The sequence below is a fragment of the Harpia harpyja genome, chromosome 2, assembly GCF_026419915.1.
Source record: "Harpia harpyja isolate bHarHar1 chromosome 2, bHarHar1 primary haplotype, whole genome shotgun sequence".
Lineage (NCBI taxonomy): Eukaryota > Metazoa > Chordata > Aves > Accipitriformes > Accipitridae > Harpia > Harpia harpyja.
This window is the reverse complement of record NC_068941.1, coordinates 17,445,980-17,469,706: the sequence shown is the minus strand read 5'-3', so window position 1 is coordinate 17,469,706 and position 23,727 is coordinate 17,445,980. Positions and strand designations below refer to the sequence as shown.

General features: G+C 39.0%; 1 protein-coding gene across 4 annotated transcripts; it reads left to right on the top strand.

Moving 5' to 3' along the window:
• Positions 1-905: 905 nt before the first annotated feature.
• On the top strand, positions 906-21,765 carry PRMT9 (protein arginine methyltransferase 9). 4 transcript variants are annotated; one of them, XM_052772130.1, is made up of 14 exons: positions 906-1,023; positions 1,450-1,497; positions 2,078-2,290; positions 2,811-2,959; positions 4,275-4,511; positions 5,110-5,277; positions 7,056-7,158; positions 8,352-8,458; positions 12,289-12,481; positions 16,239-16,422; positions 18,453-19,164; positions 20,537-20,690; positions 21,134-21,256; positions 21,451-21,765. In XM_052772130.1, exons 3-14 carry the CDS (start codon positions 2,105-2,107, stop codon positions 21,664-21,666), a joined length of 2,532 nt encoding a protein of 843 aa, XP_052628090.1. In that variant the 5' UTR covers positions 906-1,023; positions 1,450-1,497; positions 2,078-2,104; the 3' UTR covers positions 21,667-21,765. The 4 variants fall into 4 exon arrangements, with proteins under 4 accessions (XP_052628090.1, XP_052628100.1, XP_052628082.1 ...); XM_052772140.1 differs by having other exon boundaries at positions 1,450-1,501; XM_052772133.1 differs by having other exon boundaries at positions 965-1,023; positions 1,419-1,497.
• The last annotated feature ends 1,962 nt before the right edge of the window (positions 21,766-23,727 follow it).

Here is a 23,727-nt window from a genome sequence, read left to right as displayed (position 1 = left end):
TTTTCTGTAATACCAGTTTCTGGCATTCTGTTTTTGTCTTGGTTCTTCAATGTGTAAATCTCAGCTGTTCCTTTAAGCAAATAAAAGACAAGTGAATGTCTACACCTTAAAATTGTAGAAAAAGCAGGGGGGGGCATGACGACGACGACATCTTGTCGCAAACTGAACAGAAATAAAGTATAGAGAGTATAAAGAATAACAGAAGCAAAATGATTTTTTAATCTTGCTGGGCGCAATCCCGCGTTAGGCCTTACGGTCCTTGAAGGTGTCCGTTAAGGAGACGTGTACCTCCTGCCCCTGGGGCGGAGGTGAGTGGGGTCCGCTCCTGCCGGGAGCTGTGGGAGCAGCTCAGAACACCTGGCATTCGTTTTCAAGAGTGACCGTTAGCATTTGTTGTGCTGCATGTTTGCCAAGCCTTTGAAGAACTAGTTTCACAAGGTCAGGTTGGAGGATGGCCTTGTGTAGGCCTGGGAAGACGTGGCGGAAGACAGTCAGGAGTATGTCTATGGAATGTTTTTATCTTTAACTGTTCTGAGGACTGGCAAACATCCCAGCTGGGCCAGATATGCCCTCCTGTGTTAGTAGTATTGGCTGTGTGCCGTTAGGACTTTCTGGATCTTTGTTGAAACATATATAAGTTGGATTCTTTTGTTAAATAAGGGAAATCTTACACAGAGAGTTTGAGTGCTTAATTGAGTCTCCGCAGCAGCAGCTTGAGGGAGGGATTCCTCGGCGAGGGCAGAGGGCTCCGTACCTTGCCGGCAGGCGGGCGGGCGGGCTGGCCGCGCTGACCGCCCCCGCCTCGGGGCTCCCCCGAGGCCGGAGGGGAGGCGGCCGGGCTGCGGGCCGCCCCCTCAGGGGCCGGCCGCCAACAGCGCGGGAAGGCATCCGCGGCAGCGCCCTCACGCCCGGCTCCGCGCCTGCCGCTCTGCGCATGCGCGATGGCTTCTGCCCGCCACTAAGATGGCGGCGGCCAGCAGCGTGGGAGTCGGCTGTCCGGGAGCCCCGTTCCGTGTCGAGCAGGTGATGGCCGCGGGAGCGCCCGGCGCCTTGGCCCGGCCGCAGGGGAAGCCCCCCACCCCACTCTACCCTACCTCGCTGCTTTCCTTGCGCCGGGGCAGCCGCCCTGGGGCTCGCCTCGCCGGTGGGGCAGTGTCTGGAGGTAGTGTGGCCTGCGAGGCTTCCCGGCGGCGCTGCGCTCCCCGCCGGTCGGAGCCGGCCCCCTCGTCCTCTCTGCCCCCGGGTCTACACACCTGTACGGCAGTCGAGTTTGCACGGCCGTCCCTAGTTTTGCATGCCTCTGTGTAATTTACTGGCGCTTGCCTGAGACGTGGCCGCTGTTTGGTTTTTTGTTTGTTTGTTTGTTTTAAAAAAAGATTAAAAAAAATCCCTAGTTGTGATGGCGCTGTTTCTTGCAGTCTCTCTCCATGTAACGTTCGCTTTCTTCAGCTTTAGGATACATCTGAAAATCCTGAAGGCAGTATTAGGCCCTCTTATGTAAGTAAGCATTAAAAGTTAAAGTGGTAACCAAAGCAGTTATAAAAATGTGTATATTGATTCTGTTAACTTTCACGTTTTCTTAAGGGGAAAAATAGTCGTGTTGCCTTATGTAAAATGAACCGTGAGCTCATTAGCTCTTTTTCTGGGATTCTTTGCTTTATGAAGATACTGTTGTTGAAGTGGAAAAGTTTTAACCTGCAGATTTTGTGGTTGATTATGAAACTTATGAGTGCATGAACTTCTACTGTACAAAACTATTTGGTCAGAGACATGCTAAAATATCTATTACAAAAATTAACTTTAAAAAGCAAAGAAGTGTAACCTGTTTCCAGGACGTGGTCTAACATAAACATGATGCGTGCTTCACCTTTGAATGGTGAATACTCATTTTAAAGTTGATGCAATTATCAGTGGCATAGAGATGAGCATGTTTTCAAATGCTTAGGATTTGGGGGGAGGGAGGATGTCTTTACTAATGCCAGTGAAAATTAAAATGTTGTTTGATCTGTCAGCTTTGCATGCAACCTTTCTGGCCTACAGTATACACAAATTTTTTGTTTGGTTGGTTTTGTTATAGGAAGAGCGAGTATTTACGTCCTTCAGAATGCCCAACTCCAACGCTAAATTTCATTGTAACCATAGAGGTGGTCAGGAAGCTGGCAGGCGGGAGTTGGTTTCCAGGTCTTTGCAGAGTGCTCAGCATTGCCTGGAGGACCAGGATTTTGGAACTGCATACGCTCACTATCTCCTGGTACTAAATCTAGCTCCTGAGTTAAAAAGTAGTGTCAAAGTAAGTACTCCTTGAATTGCTTGAAACAATTTTACTGTATTTCTCTTGAGGCTTTGTGACATGTTTTGTGCCTGTGATTTGTTGTGTGTAACTGATTTTCCTATTCAGTCTTCAAAATAAAAGCAGAGAACAGTAATAATGGAGACAGCCAGTAACTTGTTTAATAAGCTGTGTATCCCTATGGGAAGGGAATTGATACACTTTTCTTTTAGTCTGTGTGTGTCAACTAAGTCTAATAAAAATAGGGCCTTGTTAGTATTGGCTTGTAATACAGCATGCATTAATATACACGCAGGCTCTTAGTATACACTGCTGGGTGATGATACTCTGTGGATATCTGAGAGCTTATTTCTGCTTCTTCAGGTGAGCCAACTAACTTGGGATGACAGCAAACAACTGTATGCTGCTGCTTAGGGAAATGAAGGTGTTCAGGTGCATGTCAGGATACCTCTAGATGTTTTCAGGGCTCAGTTCCTTACTTAACTACCAGCAACTCAGTGGTATATGTTTTATTTTGTAGGAAACATTTCAGTTTACTCTCTTTAAATGGGCAGAAGAGCTAGATTCTCTGGCACGGATTCAAGATCTGTTTAACTGTTATGAACAAGCGCTTGAACTGTATCCGAATGATGAAGTGATATGTAATAGTATGGGAGAGCATCTTTTCAGGTTTGTAGTAATGTATCTTCAGTCTTTGTAAGGTTCACATTTATTATTGTATGTTAACAAACAAGGCCCAACTGAGCAGAGCACATAAAATGTGCTTAAAAGTAAATGGAAGCATATGTTTTAATGCTGTATAGTGTGTACAGTTGAACTTAACGTTTGTCAGCTTAAAATACAGTAGCCAATGCTAAAATAAATGTTGATAGTCACAGCAAAAGAAAAAAAAGTAAAAGCACTTTTACTAAAGTAAAAACTTAAAAGCACTGCATTCAAAAATTTTCTAACAGTTTATTAAGGAATTACTAAACAAAAGAGAGACCAAAATTGTTCAGAGTCACTGTGTTAACTATTGTTGTGATTAACCTACAATTTTTGAAGTTCTTTCTTTCTTTCCTGTTAGATCCCTGAGAACTACTGTCTTTTAATTCTGGTCCTTCTTGAGGTCACATATAACAGACCTTTGAAGTAAAGAAGCTGGTCGTGTATACTGTACTGCGTAGGGCTGTTCTTAAATGGTTTGAGCTTATGCTTTTATATGTGTGTAAAGCATTTTTTTCCTACTTTTTCCAAACAGTGCAAAACTTGATGCTTTGCTGTTGCTTAGAGTTCTCAGGTCTTCTGAGGCTGGAATTTTAAGATTGAAATCATAGGTTGTGGATCCACATAGTTTTAATTAGGTTTGGGTTTTGTGATTACTTTGTTTTAAGGAACAATTCTCCCAGCATTGCATTAAAATGTACAAGTTTCTTGCATTTCATGGATTTTGGGTTTTTTCAGTGCTGACTGATTTGAGAATATGTTACAGGTATCATAAAAATTTGCTTCAAGTTCACAATTTAGTTTCAAAATTGCCACTTAATGCAAGTGCTGGCAACTCAAAATTTGGTTGTTTTACAATATGTTTCAGTTAAACATGGTAAAGCGGATTGGGGGTTTGTGGCATTCTCTTGACTTGAGAATCTGTGAGACTGGATTGCAGAGTTGCTGCTGTCATATTGTTGCAGCAAGTTCTTGTAAAACCTGTTCTAGTTTGTCAAAAGATGTAGTAGTGGATGAAGACTGGGGATGAAGACTGGTGCACGCAGTGGTATTTTTGGACTATCTTTGCATTTTAAAGTGATTTGATCTAGAGCTGTAAATCTTTTTTTTTTTTTTTTTTAATAAGGTAATATCAGTGTTTCTAAAGATAATCTTTCTAATGCAAAATATTTCCATTGCCTTTTCATTGATGTAAGACCTCTTTACATACCCACAGATATTTACATGTACTTGGCCACTGAATGCATGCTTTCTATTTATTTGTCATTTTTGCTCTTAGAATGGGCTTTAGAGATGAAGCAGCTGGATATTTTCATAAAGCAGTGAAGCTTAACCCAGACTTTGCTGATGCAAAGGAGAATTTTTACCGCATTGCAAACTGGCTTGTGGAACGCTGGCACTTCATCATGCTCAATGATACCAAGAGGAACCTTACTTACCTAAAAGCTATTGAGAATGCTGTCCGCTCAGGGTGCAACTCTGTCCTTGATATTGGAACAGGAACAGGAATTTTGAGGTGTGTCTAAGTGCATGTTTAACCTGAACTTGTTCGACAACAAATATTTTTTTATTAAAATTTGGTTGCTAGTGAAAAAAGTAATTTACTGTCATGCCTTTATTAAGACAAAACTTAAGAAAGGAAACAAAGCTTTCAGAAGTCAGTGAGTCTGGAGGTCAGTGCCTAGTAGTATTTTTTGAATTTTTTTTTTATTATTATTTGTTGCAGATGCTTTTTTGCCAATAACTGCTGTATAAATTGAATTACTCATGTTGGTGTTGGAGTTGTAATGTCACATGTCCTGTCTTTGAATATTGAGCCTAGTATAAAGAGTGGGTTTAGCATAGCTGGGGGAGTATCCTTATGCTACCTGTATATTTTTTGGTTTGTTGGTTTTTTTTTTTTTTTTGGTGCTAGCATATCAAGAGGATATCAATTTGTGCAATATCAGTGTTCACACAAGAGATACTAATTCACTCGATTTTTAGACTTGAACTGTTTTCTTAGAGATGTGAAGCAGATGCAGAAATAGAACTTAAGAAAACTCAGTATTCTGTCATGCTTTACCTAAAATGATTCAAACTGGAAGGGAAAAGCCCTGATTCTTGTTTTTCAGTATGTTTGCAAAAAAGGCAGGAGCATCTTTTGTCTATGCTTGTGAATTATCGAAAACCATGTATGAACTTGCCTGTGATGTGGTAGCTGCAAATAATATGGAAAGAGAGATCAAACTTCTGCATTTGAAGTCACTTGATATAGAAATTCCAAAGCACATACCTGAAAGGTACGTTGTTGTGCTCTGTTGTGATACTATTTTTAATTTGCTCTTAATTTCAAGAAAATTGAAAATACCCTGTGATCTAAACAGGAAGTAACTTTGCCTATGATATTACCTATAAGGTATGTATGCTCTATGTTTTTATAGAGTAGTGCAGAAATGACAATCTGTTCTTTAGATCATACTAATGTCTATGGTAGATCAACAATGTCATAAATTGAGGAGTTTAATTCTTTTATGGTGGGAGCTTTGGGGCATATGCAATTATATTGCAGCAATAGGAAAAGAGAAATTAGATTACTACATCATAAAAGTAATTTTAGCACACTTTTATACTTAACAGCTTGTGGCTTACTTCTGCAGCCCATGAATAGGATGGAGGTGTATAACAGGGCCTGCAAAGAAAGACTGTTTCTGGGACGTATTACACCCCTGCAACTCCACGTCAATTTCTGTATTTGTCAAGAGAGATCAGAAATTGCAGATTGTCTGCCTCTTCTGATCAGGGAATGAGGGAAAACCTCCCCTCCCCTCTGTCCCCTAAGGAGCGTGCTACTGTGTTTGGAGGCAAGAAGGTGCCACATGATGTGCATGGGTTCCTGGTGGTTTGCATCTGGAAGGCTGGTGGTGGCTGGGCTGACTCTAGCTGTGAATGTCAGCACCTTGCTGTGGGAGGGATCCATAAGGCTGTGAGTGTAGCTTTAGATACTGGGAGTAAAATTTAGTGGAAGGGTGTTGCAATTTGTCCTGTGAGAATAGGTTTTTGTGTTTGTATCAAGCTGCTTTTTTTTTCCCATATATACATCTGCCCACCTGTCTGTATAGCAGAGATCCATGTGCTTTGGAAAATTAAGTAGCTTATTTTTCAGTGTACGTGATCTAGGCTTTTTATGCTACCCGGCTCCTCCTTGTTCACTGTCCCATTCAGCAGGGGTTCTTCAGGAGGATCTGTAAATTTTTAGTAGGTAGAAATCTGAGGGGATTTTTGTTTGTCTTGGTATATGCGAAGGACTGGTTGATCACTTCATCTCACCACTACTAGGGATGCAGATTTACTGTGGGAAGGAAATAATCTATTTTACTTTTAATTACTAACATTTAATAAAGTGTCTGGTGATGGTACAGGCTCATAATCTAAAATGATGAAGCTCCCATGGTTTTAGCATGCCAGTCAAGCCTTGTCTAATTGTGTCAGCTGAGCTATAGTAACTGATCATATGTGTCCTCTTAGTGTATATGATGAGTTACTGGATGTCACCTGTCAGGAATAAATGTTTACTGTTCTGGAAATGTCTTATGCCGTATGTTTTTTGGTTTAAATCCAAAGGATTTAGTATTTTAGGACCCGTTAGTCTGCACAGGGATCTTATTTTGTTTTGATTATACTTTGGGGGTTTTTAAATTCCTTTTTAACACACATGCATGGATGCATCTTGCACAAGATTCAGACAAAATACATATTCTGCAGTATCACTGGCTGTGTGCCCAGGCTGAAACATCTTCCTATTTTGGCTAGATTCTTCCCCTACAATTTATTTATAAACACTGAACAAGAAGCTTTATGGTAAACTCTTGCTTATTATTTATTCTCTTCTGTCTGCATCTTGAATAACTTCTAACAACAATTCAAAACACATTGTTTGTTGGAAGAATTAAATTGCCCATCTGTATTGAAACTTCAGAACACTGGTAACTGAGCTCACATCGCTTTTTTCTTTAAAAGAATGCTTGTTAACAGGAATGTGTGTTATACATTATATTTCATGGTGCTCTTTTTTATCTAGAGTTTCCTTGGTTGTCACAGAAACAGTTGATGCTGGTTTATTTGGAGAAGGAATTGTGGAGAGCTTGATACATGCCTGGGAACATCTACTTCTACAACCAAAGGTAGGTGATGTGGGTACATACGTATAAATGGGATTACTGTTTTGTTTGATATATATTCATGCATATATGTATGTGTGTGCATGTGCACACATTCACAGACATATGTGAATGAGGAGCAACGGTCTCATAAATACTTCATACCTATTTATATTTTAAAAATGAGCGATCTGAGTTTGTTCTATGAATTTGATTTTTGGCAAAAGGCAGTGAGGCAGCTGCGTACATTGTAATTCTGCGAGCTCATGTTCTGAGTAGACAGATACTTTCAATGCATGTTTCCCTGATGTAATCTTCCATCGTACAGAGATGGTTCACTCTTGATCACTGTTCATTCCTTTCTTTTTTTTCTTTCTTCTCTTCCCTCCTCTCCCCCCCCACCCCTTTGTAACTAACACCAAAGGGGGCGTTGTGTGTTTTAAAGGCACTATTTTCCTGCAAGTTGGGTTACTTGAGATACCGACTAGTAGCAGAAAGTTGTGTCAGTGTAAGCAGAAAATGTTGAATTATGGTAGAATTATTTCTCATCATAAGCTAGGGAACAGTCGATTATAATGTGGTAAATATGCAATATGCTTATGCTCTTAATTTATTTTTGCTAACTTTGAACTTTTTTGGAAGACTGAACAATTCCACTTAGTCTTGGATTTTACTTTATGTATTTTGCATTTTAGCTAGCACACATTAAGCGAAGTAATACGACAAGGAGTCTTATATGGGTTAACCTCTGTTAGGCCTTATGAAATAGAAGGAATTCTCTTTTTATTTTGATGTTGCCTTGATTCCAACTAATTTAAAAAAAAAAGTCTTAACCTAGCTGAAAGCTTTTGTATTATATTGAACTGAAACTGATGACCTCTAGTGTTAAGTATAGGAATGATGCATAGAGGAAAGGTCCTCAAATGTTTCAGTATATTCTAATGCAATACAAATTAAAAAACACTTCTAGAATTACATAGAGGAAGTAGTAGACTGAAAAGTAAAGCTGATGTGTGGATATATTGAAATACAGTATTTAAGAAACTCCTTTAATGGTCAACTGGAATGACAAACACCAGAAACTTTACTAGTCACTAAGAACTTACTGATGTTTTGACTGTAACCTTGAATGGCTCATTAATATGTAACCTAGGCTTTGCAGTAATAGTAGAAATAGGTCACTGTCTTATTGCATGTTGTTATTCATGTTTTCACAGCCTAAAAATCAAGATGTCAGTACTGGAGACTATGGCAGAGTTATTCCTGCAAGTGCTACAATATTTGGAATGGCAGTGGAATGCAAAGAAATACGTAGACATCACAGGTATGTTTAAACTCTAGCACAGTTTGAACCCATATTTGTTATTTGGGAAGAGAGACCGGTGGTTTTGTATTGAGGATTTTTCATTTACTGTTCTCTTTATTTTTTTGAATGGCTGATTATCAGTTTCATATCTGTTTCACTAAACAGATTTCTGCTACCACCCTCCCCACCCCTTTTCCAGGCTCTTCCCCCCCCCCCCCCCCCCCCCCCGCCATGGTTCAGACTTTCTGGATCACTTCATCAGAAACTCTTGGGTTTCAGTTATGCTGAAATACGTGCCTTTAACACATACTAAAGAAATGTAATTCCTTAAGAGTAAAATTACTTCTCAATTTCTATATTGGAGATTCTTGGATTAATATTTGGCCCTTATCCTCATTTTACCATCTTTATAATCTGCTTCATACCTCACTGCTGGATCTAACCATTTCAGAAGATGAGGACAGGATTTTGTAAAGTCTTAAGTGTTAATAACCCCACCTGGCATTACCTTTCCGAGTATGTGCCTTGCCTAATTCTGAGCTAGCATACAGTAGGGTTTCTTTGCTGAGACCAGTTCTGACTGTGTATCAATTACTTTATTCATTTTTATTCTAATCTTCTAGAACAGTGTCACTGTATGGAGGCAGTCTCTGAGAGGTTTGGATTTGATGTATTTTGTTTGGGATTAATCTTGTTGCAGACTAAAGAAAACACTTTTACAGGCAGCATCAGTGATTTTTCTAATGCAGTAGACCTGGACAATGCCCAGAAAGAGGCAGATGGTCGTAGAAGAACTTTCTTTTAGGCAAAGTTAATTATTCATCAATTAGAAGATAGGTTTTTGCCTTGAAACATGGCATTGACTGTTCCTTACAAAATTTATACAGAATGAAAGTTTATGTGCTGTAACTTTGGATTGTTGAATTAACAATCCATTCTAATGGTATATCTTAAGGTCAGGTGGCTAGCAGGGCTGAAACAATTGCCACAAATTAATTATATGCTGTAAGAAGAAGAAAAATGTCACTTTAAAATTTCCCACATTTATAGTTTGAGATCCTTTTTGCTCCAGTAAGAATACCTGTCTTAAATCTATTTTAACAAGTGCTATTAAGCTTTATGTAAAACACTTGCCTATTGTCAGATTTAAACTATCCAGATATCTCTGAATTATTCTGATGTGCATGTCTCTACTCTTCCTTAAGTGTTTTCATGATCTACAGCAAAACTTCTGGGTTTGGATGGGTTTTTTGAGTTGGATGCCTAATGAAATAGCAGTGTGAAAATACCTCTTTTTTGCATGCTTTTTATATCGTCTAGTACAGTTTCTGTCTTGTACAATTAATACAACTCTTCCTCATTGTTTAATTTTTTTTTGAGTGGTTATAAGTAGATGTAGAGCCCAGAAATCTATGAATACCTGAGGTTTTTTTCTGAAGTACATTTAAAAGTGTGTTTAATCTATCATCAAACACTGATTCATCTTGCTGAGGGAGGGACTCTCACTCCAGTTGTTGATAATCTTGCATATCACAGTCATCTATCTGTGTCTGATCTTCTGCTTTGTATTCTGTCCCTTTGTTTTAGCAATTTTAAGTTATGCTGCATTTCTTGTGCTCTAATTGTTTTTAGGGGTTTTTTTCCTAGGATATAGTGAAATTCTAGATAAATTGTACCACTTTTCATATAATTCTACTTTTGGTGCACTTAAGCCAACTTTACAAAAAGTTTTGTGCTGGTTTACCCCTTATTGTAGCTTTACTACTTGATGTTTTGGTGATAGTTGTAATGTTTCTTTACTATAGCTGGTGCTACTTGTACCCATCATTTGTGTTCCCTAGAATGGCTATAGGGCCTAACTCTGCTTTGGTGTTAATGTAACTATGTTGGGTTTTTTATGGCTAGTGTATTGGGTCTGGCTGAGATGGAGTTAATACTTTAATTTTCTCCTGAAGTCATTGCTCTCTCTTTGAAGCAGTTGTTTCACATCCATGTGAACATGTCAGTTAATTTGTTCTTCTGGAAGTAAACACAACTTGTGAGAAGACTTGAGTTCTACTGAGGATAAATTTAGACTTCCACAAAACTTTTAAGATACCAGAGTATACTACATGCTGTTTTTCAAGTTTGAACTAGATATCTTTCAAGAGTCATATGTAACAGTTAAACAATATTCTAGGAGAACATAGGTCTGCTACATGAGTGCATCTACATTTAGTCATTTTGAATAAGATATGCCAGAATATTGGTTAACTTACTAATTTAAGTCACTGTAACACTTACTGGTTTCAGGTATTTTTAATGTTTAACTTTTAGTCGATTAGGCCCCAGAAAGAGAGGCAATAAAGTGACTGTACTTGTGTGCCTATGTACTGAAGCCACCTCTTCCACAATGCAGGCCTCACACAGCAGCTGTTCTGTTTTAGTTGTAATATTTCTTTTAAAATAATACATGGATTCAATTTCAAATGAAGGAGAATACATTCTCATCCTTATTGTTAAAATATCTAAGTTACTTCACCGAGCAGGTGAGAAGATTGTAAATGTTGATAATGTTGCTGTATTTTTTAGTATTTATTGTGAAGTACTTACTACTTTGTGCTTTCTATATGTCACATACACTTTTATTGCTAGGGAGTCTGCTCCAAAGATGGAGTCTGATTTAATTTTTGTCTTTTAGCTATGCTTAATGGTCAAAGTATATTTGCCTAAGAATCCAGGTTATGACAAAAGGCAACTTACTCAATTCTGTGATTGGGAGCTTTAAGGAGATGACTGTGTCTGATGAGAATATTATCAGACAGCCTGTCTAGTCTTAATTGTAGGGAGAACTTTTGCAGGGAGGGGAGGTTCCTGAGAAAGTGATTCAGAATTAAAAATAGTTCTAGAAATAGAAATTTAACTGGTTGTCATTTGAACTTCTGAGTACTAGATCTCACTAAGAATGTAGATTTGCTTGATAGCTGTCACTTAAATGGGAAGCAGTAAGTCCTTCACAGACAAATGTACTTTTTTAGAATAATCTAAAGTGTAGCTTGTGCAAGACTCCTCTCATGTAACTTCCTGGCTCGTACTTTGAAAATGAGAATATATCTTAAGTCCTGAAACCTAAGAAGTGGACAGTGTATGTAAGTAATTGTTTTAAAGCAGTTATAGCATTCTTTCTTCTTTGAAGCTTTTCATACAAGGTTGTTTCTAGAAACCTGATTGATCCTCTGTCTTACAAGAGAGGATATGTGTATTCTGAGTTGTCAAGCCTTTTCCACCAAGAAATCAACACTGAGACTTTCTTTGCAGCTATGTAACTATGAAAAATGCCTTACTCTGCATAGATTGTGCTTGATAAATATATAAATGCAAAATGAAAGTTTTAGGTTAAAGAGACTCCAAAAATGCATTTTCCTATTGCATATCTGTCTTTGTTCTGACTCTTCTGTTCACCTGAAAGAAACACCTTCATTATCTGTCTAGTGCAGCAGCAGAAGAAAAACTTCATTTGTTCTTATTATCACAGGGTATATTCTTCTTTCTAGTTCTCTGTCAAGGCTCAGTGAGTTGTACTTACAGGGGCAAAAGTCTGTGGCCTTTGACAAAGGACATACTGGGCTTTTTCTCAGTTTCTGGTGACAGCATTCAGTTCTGATTCTTGAAAGTGATGTGCATTTTCTGTGCTTTAGAGCTGCTCTGAACATAAAAACCCCACAGAATTGTTTTGCTTTTTTTTAGTTTTTCTATTCTTACACTCTATGCATTTAAAAACACTTAGCCCCACTGGGAAGAATTTCCTTTGGGTTTTTTTGTCAAATTAGTTGAAGTTTCACTTCTTCCCTTTTTTCCTTTATTCCCAGAGTGGGAACGCAAGAAGTTGCTGGTGTGTGCTTGTCAAATTCAGTGCAGTTCTTTAGTCCAACATATGCTTCTGCTGGTTCAGAGGAAACTGTCGAACCTTACACCACCGAGAAGCTCAGTCGTATTCCTGGGGGTTATGTACCTCTGACAGAACCCTGTCAAGTAATGACAGTAGATTTCAACAATCTGCAGGTAATGATCTTTTTTATGTCCTATATATAAGTAATCTATTTATGAATAACAAGAGTCCCATATCTTACTTGCATTCCAGGTTCAATTTCAGAACAGTTCCCAAGTGCAAAGTTGGCTGGGCTGCACTGAAATCCTCTGCTGGTTTTGATACTTGTCTGGTTTTGTGGTGATGTGATTCATCAGATGACAGTCTATGAGTTTTTGAAGGTGGAGTTTTTTGTTTGTTTGGCATAGGTTAGGGAACTAAACTAGCTCACCATAGGATCAAACAACTGCCAGCCTCAGTACAGGGAGGGGGAGGAAGAATGCAATAGACCCATCTTAAATGATTTATGCAGTTGTAGAGCTGACCTAAGTTTATTCCTCTAAAGTTAGAGTCTTCAAGAAGTGGACGTATTTTACATCTGGCATAAAAATGTCTGTAAAAAAGGTGTAAAAGAGAGGTGAGATGAGGAAGTTATCTTATCCTGTTCAACTTGTTTGAGTCTACTCTTCAGCTCCTTTCGTATCTTACAGTATTTCTGTAATGGCATTCTAAAATATGGTAGCATTATTTTGTGTATTTTGCACAAAATATGTTTGTATGTATATACTAAATAGGCCTGAACTGTAAGGCAAAGGACCTCAGCTACTTGCAGCTGAGCATGCTAAAAAGATCCGATCTTTGGTGTGTTTCTGGCTCATTGACCTGTGGTAAGGAGTTAGCATTGAGTCAGAGCTCAAAATAGATTCTGTTATATAAATGAAATTATTCTTGGCTACTGCTTGGCCAGGAATTGCAGTGTTTTCTGAATCAATAGCTTTTCCTAGTTGGCTTGTCTGACATCCTGAGATTAAAAATGAAATAAGACAAGGCTCTTCAGTGTACCATTGGGAGCGATCTCTCTGTGACCTAATGTTGCTTCTGCTTCTAGCATCAATAAGAAACTATTACTCTCATCTGAGAGATGCCTACTCTTAAGTATCTGCCTGCTGGCAGACATGTAAAGATAATTTTAAAGAGTAAAGAACACTGTTACTCTTTAAACAGTGTTTCAGAACTGCTCCTTTGAAGATTCAGTTAGACCAGTGGAGGATTCCTGGCATGAAATGGTAAGATATCATAAGTAAAGGTAAAGGGAAGAAATACAATTGATTTATTTTGAATCATTGGTTACTGTTTGTTGTTACTTTGTCACTGGGCAAATAGGGCAATTCCAAACACTGGTAGGTTGCTTTCGGGGGGGGGGGGGCGGGTGGGGTGGGGTGTGTTTGGGGGGTTTTTTTGTTTGTTTGTTTTTTAGTTTTGTCATGGCCACACCTGGATGGTCAATTGGTGCAGCTAAAAAATAAAAAAGAAAAATTGTCTGTGCTCCTATTGGAATAAAAAAACCTGCAATACTTACAAACAGTAGCAGAATTGCCTACTAAAGATTGAAATTCAGATAAGAAATCACTTAGCACTAGTAAGGTAATTTCAAAGACCCATTTTCTAAACTTGTATTTCAAAGAATGAGAGGGATGTTGCATTTATTCTGCTTGTACCAACTCTCCAGACCTAAATTGACAGAACTGAGAAAAAGACTTAAAATATGGTGCAACAGTGTTTCTCAAACTGAGTTATGGGAGGATTCAAAGACATCAGTACAGATCAGAGAAATAATAAGTCAAAATTAAAAAAAAAAAAAAAAAGCAGCTGAGTTATGCTGATTACTTTTACTGTTATTAGCAGCAGCAGCAGCTCAGTTCCTCCCAGGCAAGGGAACAAGGTGTGGTCATAATTACAGGCTGCAGAGACTTGCACCTAGCCAGGTACTACCTGTGTGCATGTTTGCTGGCAGCAGATTAGTGCCACTGGGAGTGGAAGTGAGTGTTTACCTCAGCAGCCGGTAATTAAAGCTCAGTCTCACTTTCAGGCCCTAAAGGAGCTGTACTCTTGCCAACAATTACAGATATTGGATCTTTCTAATTTTCATGAGAAGTTACTGTGTGGAGTATTTGAGAAATTCTGGATTAAGACATAGGAAACTTGATAACTGCATTCTTTCTGTAGCTTTTGTTTCTATTTGTAGTCCCATTTACTTTTTTTAAAGCATGTTTTCTTTTTCTCATTCAGAGGATATATGTGGCATAGCATTGGTGTTTTGGGTTTTTTTTTACTGCCTATTCCTGCATAGCTGCTTTATTTTCTTTGCTGTCTCTTTCACTACACTAGTTGATAAATTGCCATCCTGATGTGCTAGAGCTGTTTGAGTCTGTAATTGTCTTAAATAATAGAAAAAGGTTTATGCAGTGGACAAATGTGAGGAATAAATATGGGATGAGCAGCATGGTAGAGAGCAGGGAAAGCTGAAGTAACTGCCTTCAAGTGGGTTTTTAAGTGTTGTGTACCACAAGATAGGAATGTAATACTACAGTTACTAGAACCAGTGGATGAGAACCCTGGGCCTGCTGCTTTTGAGGAATAATCAGGAAGAATATTTTTAATATCAAATATACTTCTAAACAGCTATAACTTCCCAGAAACCAAGAAACAGATGCATGCTTGTGCTCTTGCTGCCTTGCTTACTTGCTTCAAGGGACTTACTGCCAGCAAAGCTTCAGCTTACTACTCTTTTCCTCTCTGTTTGAGGATGTACAGAAGAAATGACTGGCAGCAAAGCACTTCTATTGAAGAGCAGTGAGATCTTATTATGAACTTTATTAGCATCCAGTAATTTTAACAAGTGTGTCGTTCAGCTGTCCCTCAATTGTGAGAAGAGAGGTAGACCAGCTCTTGGAGACCACAGAATGAGAATTAATGAGGAAAAAATAAAAAATGCAGCATGTGAGAGCTACTCATGTTCTTAGAGTAGAACTTCTCTTTTGCCCTGTGTATTATAAGATTGAAACTCAGGATCAATGTTGACATAAGCAGGTTAGGAAGCTGATAAATGTTTAGGAAAGGCTGTTACTAGGCAGAACGTTGTGACCAAGAGAATCTTTGGTCCCTTGTGCTTGACCTCTTGTTAATTGGTTTTTGCCAGAACTGTCTCAAGACATTGGAGCTGGGCCTTTTATGTTCATGAATGTTGGTAGCAGAAGGTAGTTACTGAGGAAAATAAATTGTACATGGAAGAAGGCTTAATTCCTGTTACATACTCAAAACTTTGTAGGAGTATTGGAGAATTTATAAGCCAATACCTTTAGGGGAGACCTTAGTTCTTCCCAGTAGTGAAATTGTACATACCTGAACTTTTACAGAAAGCCTATAGCCCAGGTATCAGAGACAATATCCTCAAAGATGTTTGACTTAGTGTTTTTGTAAGGATTTTGCTGAACCTCTGTTCAAGCGAATTCAGTGCTTAAAGTATATCTAGAACTGATTGAACACAGGTTTTGAGTAAAGCATGTGCCTAAGCGTTGGCTTGAATCCAGCCCAAAAGACTGGCTGTGTTTTTATTACTTCTTATAAGACAAGCCTTGCCAGTCTAAAGCCTTTCTTGCAGTTTTCAGTGTTTTTAAATATGTATGTTCTTAGATGTAGGCATGTTTGCTTTAATGGCTGATGGGTGCAGTTTGGTCATGTGGATAATTGCACTTGCATGTGAGAAGACAGTTCCTATGCTAGTGAGTACTAGTGATGATAATTGGTATTATAGCAGCTTGTTAACTTCAGGTTTCTGTTGGGTGTCCTCATGGACTGGTGCAGAGATTTGGGTAACTTAGTGTAATAAAACCCATTTTTTATTCATGGAAAGAAACTCTCTCATTTTTTCTTTCTTCTCACTTTGGTCAGGAGCTGAAAAGCCTTGCAGCTGGAAAGCCCTGGAAGCTCAGCCTGCCAGTCACTGAAGGAGGAATACTAGATGCTATTGTGGTGTGGTTTGTACTACAGCTTGATGATGAGCACACTCTATCTACAAGTCCCAGTGAGGAAACTTGCTGGGAACAGGCAGTCTATCCTGTGCAGGGCCTTCTTGGTAAGTCCTGTGGATTTTCTTGTTGCGGTACATTAACTTGGTTTCACTTTGGTTTTGAGCTAGTTAGGTTATCTCAGAGGTTAGGAAGTGGCAGCAAATAGGTTTAGAAGTTCAACAGCAAATAGCTGTGAGGTGGTTCCTGATCATGTTTCTGGATTGTAGCGTACAATCCCTGCATCAGGGCTTGTTCGTGGGACTCTGCTATGAAGCAGATAAGGGACCTCCTTAAGATCTGGGAGAACGCTTTTCATTTCATTAAGCTGTGGGTTTTTTTCTATACTGAATTAAATGCATTGTGGAACAACTCCAAAAAGTGGGGCTACTGACTGGCTGTACTTAGTCAAGATGTGACTTGTGAAAGGGAGGTGGTGTAGGAATTGCTAGCTGCTACTGCCACAAAAACAAAATTAAACCTTCCCACCTACCCCTTACCTCCATTTTGGACTCAGGGTGAATACTGTTCCACACACAGACACAGTGGCAGTGTCATTTCCAACAGCCTTTACTCGCTGTTCACCCATTTTCAGTTCTCCTGTTTCATAAGGATCATTGAGTCCAACTCCCTGCTCCTCACAGGACTACCTAAAACTAAGCCACATGACTAAGAGGTTGTCCAGATGCTCCTTGAACTCTAACAGGCTTGGTGCTGTGACCACTTCCCTGGGGAGCCTGTTCCAGTGACTGACCACTGTCTCAATGAAGAACCTTTTCCTAATGTCCAATCTGAACTTCCCCTGACGCAGCTTCATTCCATTCCCTCGTGTCCTATTGCTGGTCACCAGAGAGTGATCAGCACCTCGTCCCCTGCTGTCCCACTTGAGGAAGTTGTAGACTGTGATGAGGTTACCCCTCAGCTTTCTCTCCTCCAAGCTGAACAAACCAAGCGACCTCAGCCACTCCTCATAAGTCTTGCCCTTGAGACCTTTCGCCATTCTGGTCACCCTCCTCTGGACACACTCGAATAGTTAGATGTCCTTCTTATATTGAGGCACCCAAAACTGCACACAGTACTCAAGGTAGGGTTGCACCAGTGCAGTGTAGAGTGGGACAATTACCTCCCTTGACTGGCTAGCTATGCTGTGCTCTGCACCCCAAGACACAGTCAGCCCTTTTGGTTGCCAGGGTGCATTGTTAACTCATGTTCAACTTGCCATCAACCCAAACCCCCAGCTGTCTTTTTGTGGGGCTGCTCTCCAGCTTCTTGTCCCCCGTTGTACATATAACCAGGATTACCCTGTCTCAGGTGGAGAATCTGGTGCTTCCTCTTGTTAAATTTCATACTGTTGGTAATTGCCCAGCTGTCTAGTCTATCCAGATCTCTCTGTAAGGCCTCTCTACCCTTGGGGTAGTCCACAGCTGCTCCTAATTTAGTATCAATAGACAGTAGGGGCAGCTGTGCCATAGACTGGTTCAACTGACAGTGTAGGGGAGGGAAGAGACAGCCTATGTTGCTGTTGAAAGAAATGTTTGTCAAACTATAGCATTTTTGTTTTGAAATTCTGGTCTGTATCAGTGGATTTACTTTCTTAGAGCATACACAGAGTATCCAAAGACCATCTTAAGCTGTACACTGTAAATGTTCCAGTAAAATTTACTTTTAATAAATTACCCTTTCTAAACTGTAGCTATTGTTTTCCATGTAACTACAAATTTACCTTTGTCTACAGGAGGTATTAAAATGTAAACATTTAATATTTAGCATTTTAAAGCAAAAACAATTTCTTTACCAGTATGTTTTTGTTCAACTCTGATGTTGACAGAACACTTAAAGTAATATCTATTTATTGTAGAAAGGCTTATTTTGAGAATAAATCAATTTTGCCTAGTGTGGGACAGTTTAAGGCAAATGTTAAGGCACAATTGCAGATTTCAGCTTATGGGCTACGGACTAGAACAATTCTTTCATACGCACTAGTAACAGCTAATGAGGTAATGCTTTTTTTTTTTTTTTTTTTAAAGCACTGTATGGCTGCTTCACTGACGTTTACTGTAAAGTAACTGACGTTACTATTTTGTGCTGTTTTGCCAAGATTATTCTGTGAAGACTGGAGATACTGTGATGATGGAAGTTTGCTGCCAAGACTGCTACTTGAAGATCCAGAAGGTTTCTTCTTTGACTTCAGAGTGTGGGATGGACTTCAGTGACAGAGATGACACACTGAGTTTGGGCAATGAGGCTGAATTATGTAATGCTCTGGCTGGTCTTCAGACAACTAGCAAACAGGATGGCAATGGTCAAGTATGTGTGTTGGAATCCACAGAAATAGCCCTGCTGAACAATGTACCATACCACGAATGTTTTAAAGCTGCCATGGGCAAAGTGCTGTTGTCATTAAATCCAACTAAGGACTTGCAGTCCATGGATGTTGATGGACATGGCAGTGGGATGAACCTCCAAGAGAGTCAAAACAAGAGCTCTCTAGATATGGCTCCTGATCCTTTGTACATTTTAGATGTATCTGAAGGCTTCTCCATCCTGCCAATTATAGCTGGCAAACTTGGACCAGTTAGAGCCTACAGTTCTATTGAGAAAGAACAGCATCAGGCAGCACTTAATGTAATTTCAGAAGCTAACCATTTCCCTAAGGAAACACTAGAGTTTTGGCTCAGCCACTTAGAAGATGAAAGTGTGGTGCTACAGAGACCCAAATCAGACAAATTGTGGAGTATTATTATCTTGGATGTTATAGAGACATCAGGTTTAATCCAGCAGGAGGTGATGGAAAAGGCTGCAATATCCAGGTACAGTATAAACTGACAAAAGTATTCCTAGAAATCTGTAATTATCTGAAAACCTCTGAAAATATTCCTTCTAACTACAAATTACTGTCATGTTGGTTCTATAGAGCAGGAAAAGCTTGTTTTCTGAATGGTTCAACCTCCCAGAGTGTTTCTGGTGGGACCATTGTATACACATACCTTCTAAAAAAAGTGTCAAGATTTCACTTTCATAGACTTCTTTATATTTTGTATGCAAGAATATGAATGGAAGATCTTATTGCTTGGTCTATCAGAAGTTCCCAGGATAGCCAACATCTTAGCAATAACTGAGGTAGCTTTTAGTGCAAGGTTAGAAAAGCCCAGATTCATTTACATGTCAAACTGTTGTTGGAACAAACTGGTACTGCTAAAAGACAAACCCATGGTGTTAGAACAGCCAGGGAGGCAGCAACAAAGCTAGCTGTTAGCCACGGCAGGAGGGGTGGGAAGGAATGCAGAGCAAGAGAAATAAAATTATGGAAACAGGTGGCAAAAAAAGTAAACGTGAAACAGGTTTGTGCCCTTCTGTGGTGCTAGGGGAATCTTCTCTGTTTATCTTCATGCTTGGTGATGGCAGAATATTCCATATGATTTATGTTCATTACCTTTTCTAAGCTTTGAATCTTTGGATGACTTGAAAGACTTTTTTTGCTGTAAGAACAAATGGGAAATTACTCTGACTTTTGTCATATGCAGACTCAAACCTGTTGGTGTGAAAATACATCCAATAGTGCGCTACTTACCTACCTATGAAAAGAGGCCTGCTGCAGGAAAAGGAAACCTAAAACAATCTGTATTGAATTGGAGGTGTTTGATATTATGCTGAGTGAAAGCTTCTAGCCCGTTGCTGCCCTCAGCGGTGTGATACCCTGTAGCAAGAGACCAAGCAAGGCTCATGTGTTCTTTTCAGGAAAAAATGCTGTCTCCTGTATCACTATCAACTTTAGTTAAACAGTTAAAGAAGGGTGACTTAAATTTCCATGAGTTTTTGTTTCCCTATGGGTATGCTGCCTTCTTAACCAGTGCCTCCCAACAGTATGTACTTCCTGACTTGCAGTTTTACTAAGTATTTCTGCCAGTCCTTCAGTGTTAGATGCTGCTGCTATGAATAAATCCCACTATCTTCATCTTGAAATATCACTGTTTCCAATATCGACACTGAGAAAACACTACTTGTCACATAATACTAGAACTATGGAACTAAGTTTTCCTTTTTTATCTGATACAGCTGTCTGGTCAAATGGGATCAAAAGGAAATGCTTAGGAGCACTTGACTTCAGAGGAAGAACTAGTGTGCCTTTCTTAAACGTACTTAATGTTCTTTCATTACTGTTGAATCTCTCTTATTTTACAGATGTTTACTTCACAGTGGAGGGAAGATTTTCCCACAGTATGTGTTGGTATACGGGATGCTTGTAGAATCAGAGTCTCTGTTACTGGAGAGTGCTGTTCAAGGAACAGAACCAACTCTTGGGTTTAATATAGCCCCTTTTATCAACCAGTTCAAGGTAAGAAGTTGGTGGGTGTCTTCCAGGCACAGTTCCAAAGCCTGCAGCTGTCTAGCTGTTTAGTTTTGGTGTAAACTGCAAGAAAACTGAAGAACTGAATCTTTTTCATATTGTTGAAGTTATCAAGACAGGTTTATGTGAACAGACAGGGACCTTGAGATAAACTAAAATGGGTAACATTTGTTTTAGAACTGGTGTAGAAGTTTTGTCTGAGTAATGAAAGATGCAGTGTTACTGTACAGAAGAGTGACTGTGCTGTTACTATCCCCTTCATCACCTTGTACCCCAACAGTCACACTTCAAAAGGGATTAGAAGGGTGTATTTTGCATTTTGGCTGTCTCTTACAGGCATTACAGTAATTCCTGGGAACTTTTGCATTATTATTAAGTCTTTTCACTTTTTAATGGCTATTGATGCCTGAAGTTATGGTATATGCTCGTAGGTACCTGTTCGTGTGTATTTGGATCTCTCTACGTTACCATGTCTACCCCTGAGCAAGCCAGCAGAGCTTTTGAGGCTAGATCTCATGAACCCTTTGTCAAACAGCTCCAGCAGAGAAGTGAAGGTGAGTTGTGTATACATAAAGTTAGAAGTGTGCTTAACTGCTGTTCTCCAGAGCTGCTCATTAATTGCTCACCTTGGCTGAAAACTTCAGTACAGCATTTACTTGTCTGCAGGTATCTCTGAAATGGATTGAAATGGTTATTTTCTTACTTCTTTGAAAAGGGTGTAACTGATTCATATTTTAAATATTTTTAGGTACAAATTTGTAAGTCTGGCCAAGTCACTGCAATTCCCTTCTGGTACCACATCCATCTAGATGAAGACCATAGCTTGAATACATCTGATGCATCCTCACACTGGAAACAAGCTGCAGTTGTTCTCGATGAGCCCATCCAAGTTCAGGTTGGAAATGAACTTGTGCTTGATGTTCAACACCATAAAAGCAATATTAGCATTACAGTTAAACGGTGAAGAATGTCATGTGTGAACTGATTTGTGGTTAATTACCTATGCATAAATTGACTGTTCATGACATCACTGATGTTAATTTATATTAAAGTCTAAATTTTATCTACTGATCAAAAAAGCTATTTTGTTGCTTTAATAGTTGATAGTTACCTTCCACTGATGGACTGAAACTTGCACTGTAAGGGTATCTTACCAAGCAAGCAGTTAGGGGAGGTATTGTCTTCACTGCAGCAAAAACCTGATTGCTAGCTATTGCAGTGACTACAACAGTGGGACAGACTTCTCTTGCTACCATATCATCTGTAGTAAGAAAAAAAGCATCCAGATGCCTAGACCAGAAATAAACAGCTGTGGCTATTCAGAATACAGTCCTTGTTTCTCACATGGAGAAGTTCCACTTCTCAGTTGCCAAAGCATCTGACTTAAGTGTATTGAGGTGTTAGCCTTGTAGCAGGGACTGTAACGCCGTTGCAGTATCACAAGTTAGTGTTGCACATAGACAATTATAAAAAGTTGTAAAGGAGTGCTGTTGAAGAACTTAAGTTGTATAGTGGAAGGTAAAGCTAGTAAACTTTTTAGAATCCCTCAGAGAATCATTTCTGGTAATGTAATGGGCCTGAACTCTAGTCTATATGAAAGTTGTATAAAGTATTACATCAGTCACCACAGTACTACTGTATCTCTTCTACAGCATTACATTTTGGTATAATGCAGGTAGCAAGTTCCTTCTATTAAATTTATATCCAAATGGAAGAGTAACAAAAGCTTCTAACTCAGCATTGATTCTACCTCTGTAGAGATATGAGGAAGACTGTTAGCAAGATATTTCTGTAGCTAAGTTTCTTTATACTGTGTTGTCCATTCCATGTAGAAGAGGCATTTCTGTGATCTTTCCTTAACAGGAGCCTATATAAAGAGCCATCCACAAATAATTTTTCTAGAATCTCACTGCATGCAAGATGCATATGTACTCTTTATTAGGTCAAGTGTTTCAGATAGGTGCTCTTGGTTTAACTGCAGGGACTGTTGGAGCTGTGGTTGTCCCAGCCTGCAGCTGAATCTGCACCTGATAGATTGCTGTAATAAAGCTCCTCCTAGAAGGGTGGAGGAAAGGTCTCCAATTTATTTTATTTTATTTTCAAAACAGAGGTAATGACTAAGTCAAGTTTTCTGAAGATAAACTAACTGGATACCATCCTTTATCCAAAGGGTACAAAGCATAACAAATTAGAATTAGAGTAGGACAGAGGCTTTTCATACTAAATAGAAAACAGCTTTTCTTAAAAAAAAAAAAAACCAAAACCAAAAAAACAACAAATCCATGGTCCATAAAATCTAAGTTACTGTCCGACACAACTAAACCTAGTAGGTACAGGGTATTTTCACCAAAGTGCAGTTTATTATAGAGAATTATTTAGGCTTCTTGTGCTGGAAAACCTTTGATAAAAGCAAAACCATTAAATGGTAAGGGTTAGGCATATTTATTAAGTTTTTTAGCAATTAATAAGACAGCAAAATGAGTTAAAGAAAAATGAAGGACATATTCTATCCTGATGCAATGAGACTAAGTACAGGGCTGAAAATGACCATTACTGAGTTTTCAAGCAGTGTGCTAAGTAAGGCAAGAGCAATCTTTAAGACTTCTTATTAAAAGCTGGGAGAAGATTAGGCAGAAAACAATGGAGGAACAAATATGGTTAATACAAAGATGAAGCACTGTTTGCAAATGAACTTTTTATATAAACTTGATAGGTCATGCTGTGGAATACTGTTGTAGTAGTTTTCAAAAGACAGTGTAGGTGTCACTGAAAGATTTCTATTTATTGTGGAAGTTCAATAGCAATGGTTAATGGAAAGGTATGATCCTGTAAGCTACTGCAATAAAAATATAACTTTTCTCCTAGAAAAAAAAAATGCAGGAATACTGTGCACATGGACTGATGCAGTAATAATAATGTAGTAGCTTTCCAGAAATGCTGTGAAAGAAGCAACCAAGACACTTAACTAGCTGTTTTCCTGTCAAAGTCCCCTCCCTGTATCTTACCTAAGTTTTATACCACACAT

What these genes read in the sequence shown, in the direction of transcription:
- PRMT9 (XM_052772122.1), top strand. Translation starts at nt 964, where the DNA reads ATGGCGGCGGCCAGCAGCGTGGGAGTCGGCTGTCCGGGAGCCCCGTTC. An exon ending in AGTTAAAAAGTAGTGTCAAA is followed by an intron (nt 2,291 to 2,810) that starts GTAAGTACTCCT and finishes TTTATTTTGTAG; the next exon opens with GAAACATTTCAGTTTACTCT. An exon ending in TAGATTTCAACAATCTGCAG is followed by an intron (nt 12,482 to 16,238) that starts GTAATGATCTTT and finishes CACTTTGGTCAG; the next exon opens with GAGCTGAAAAGCCTTGCAGC.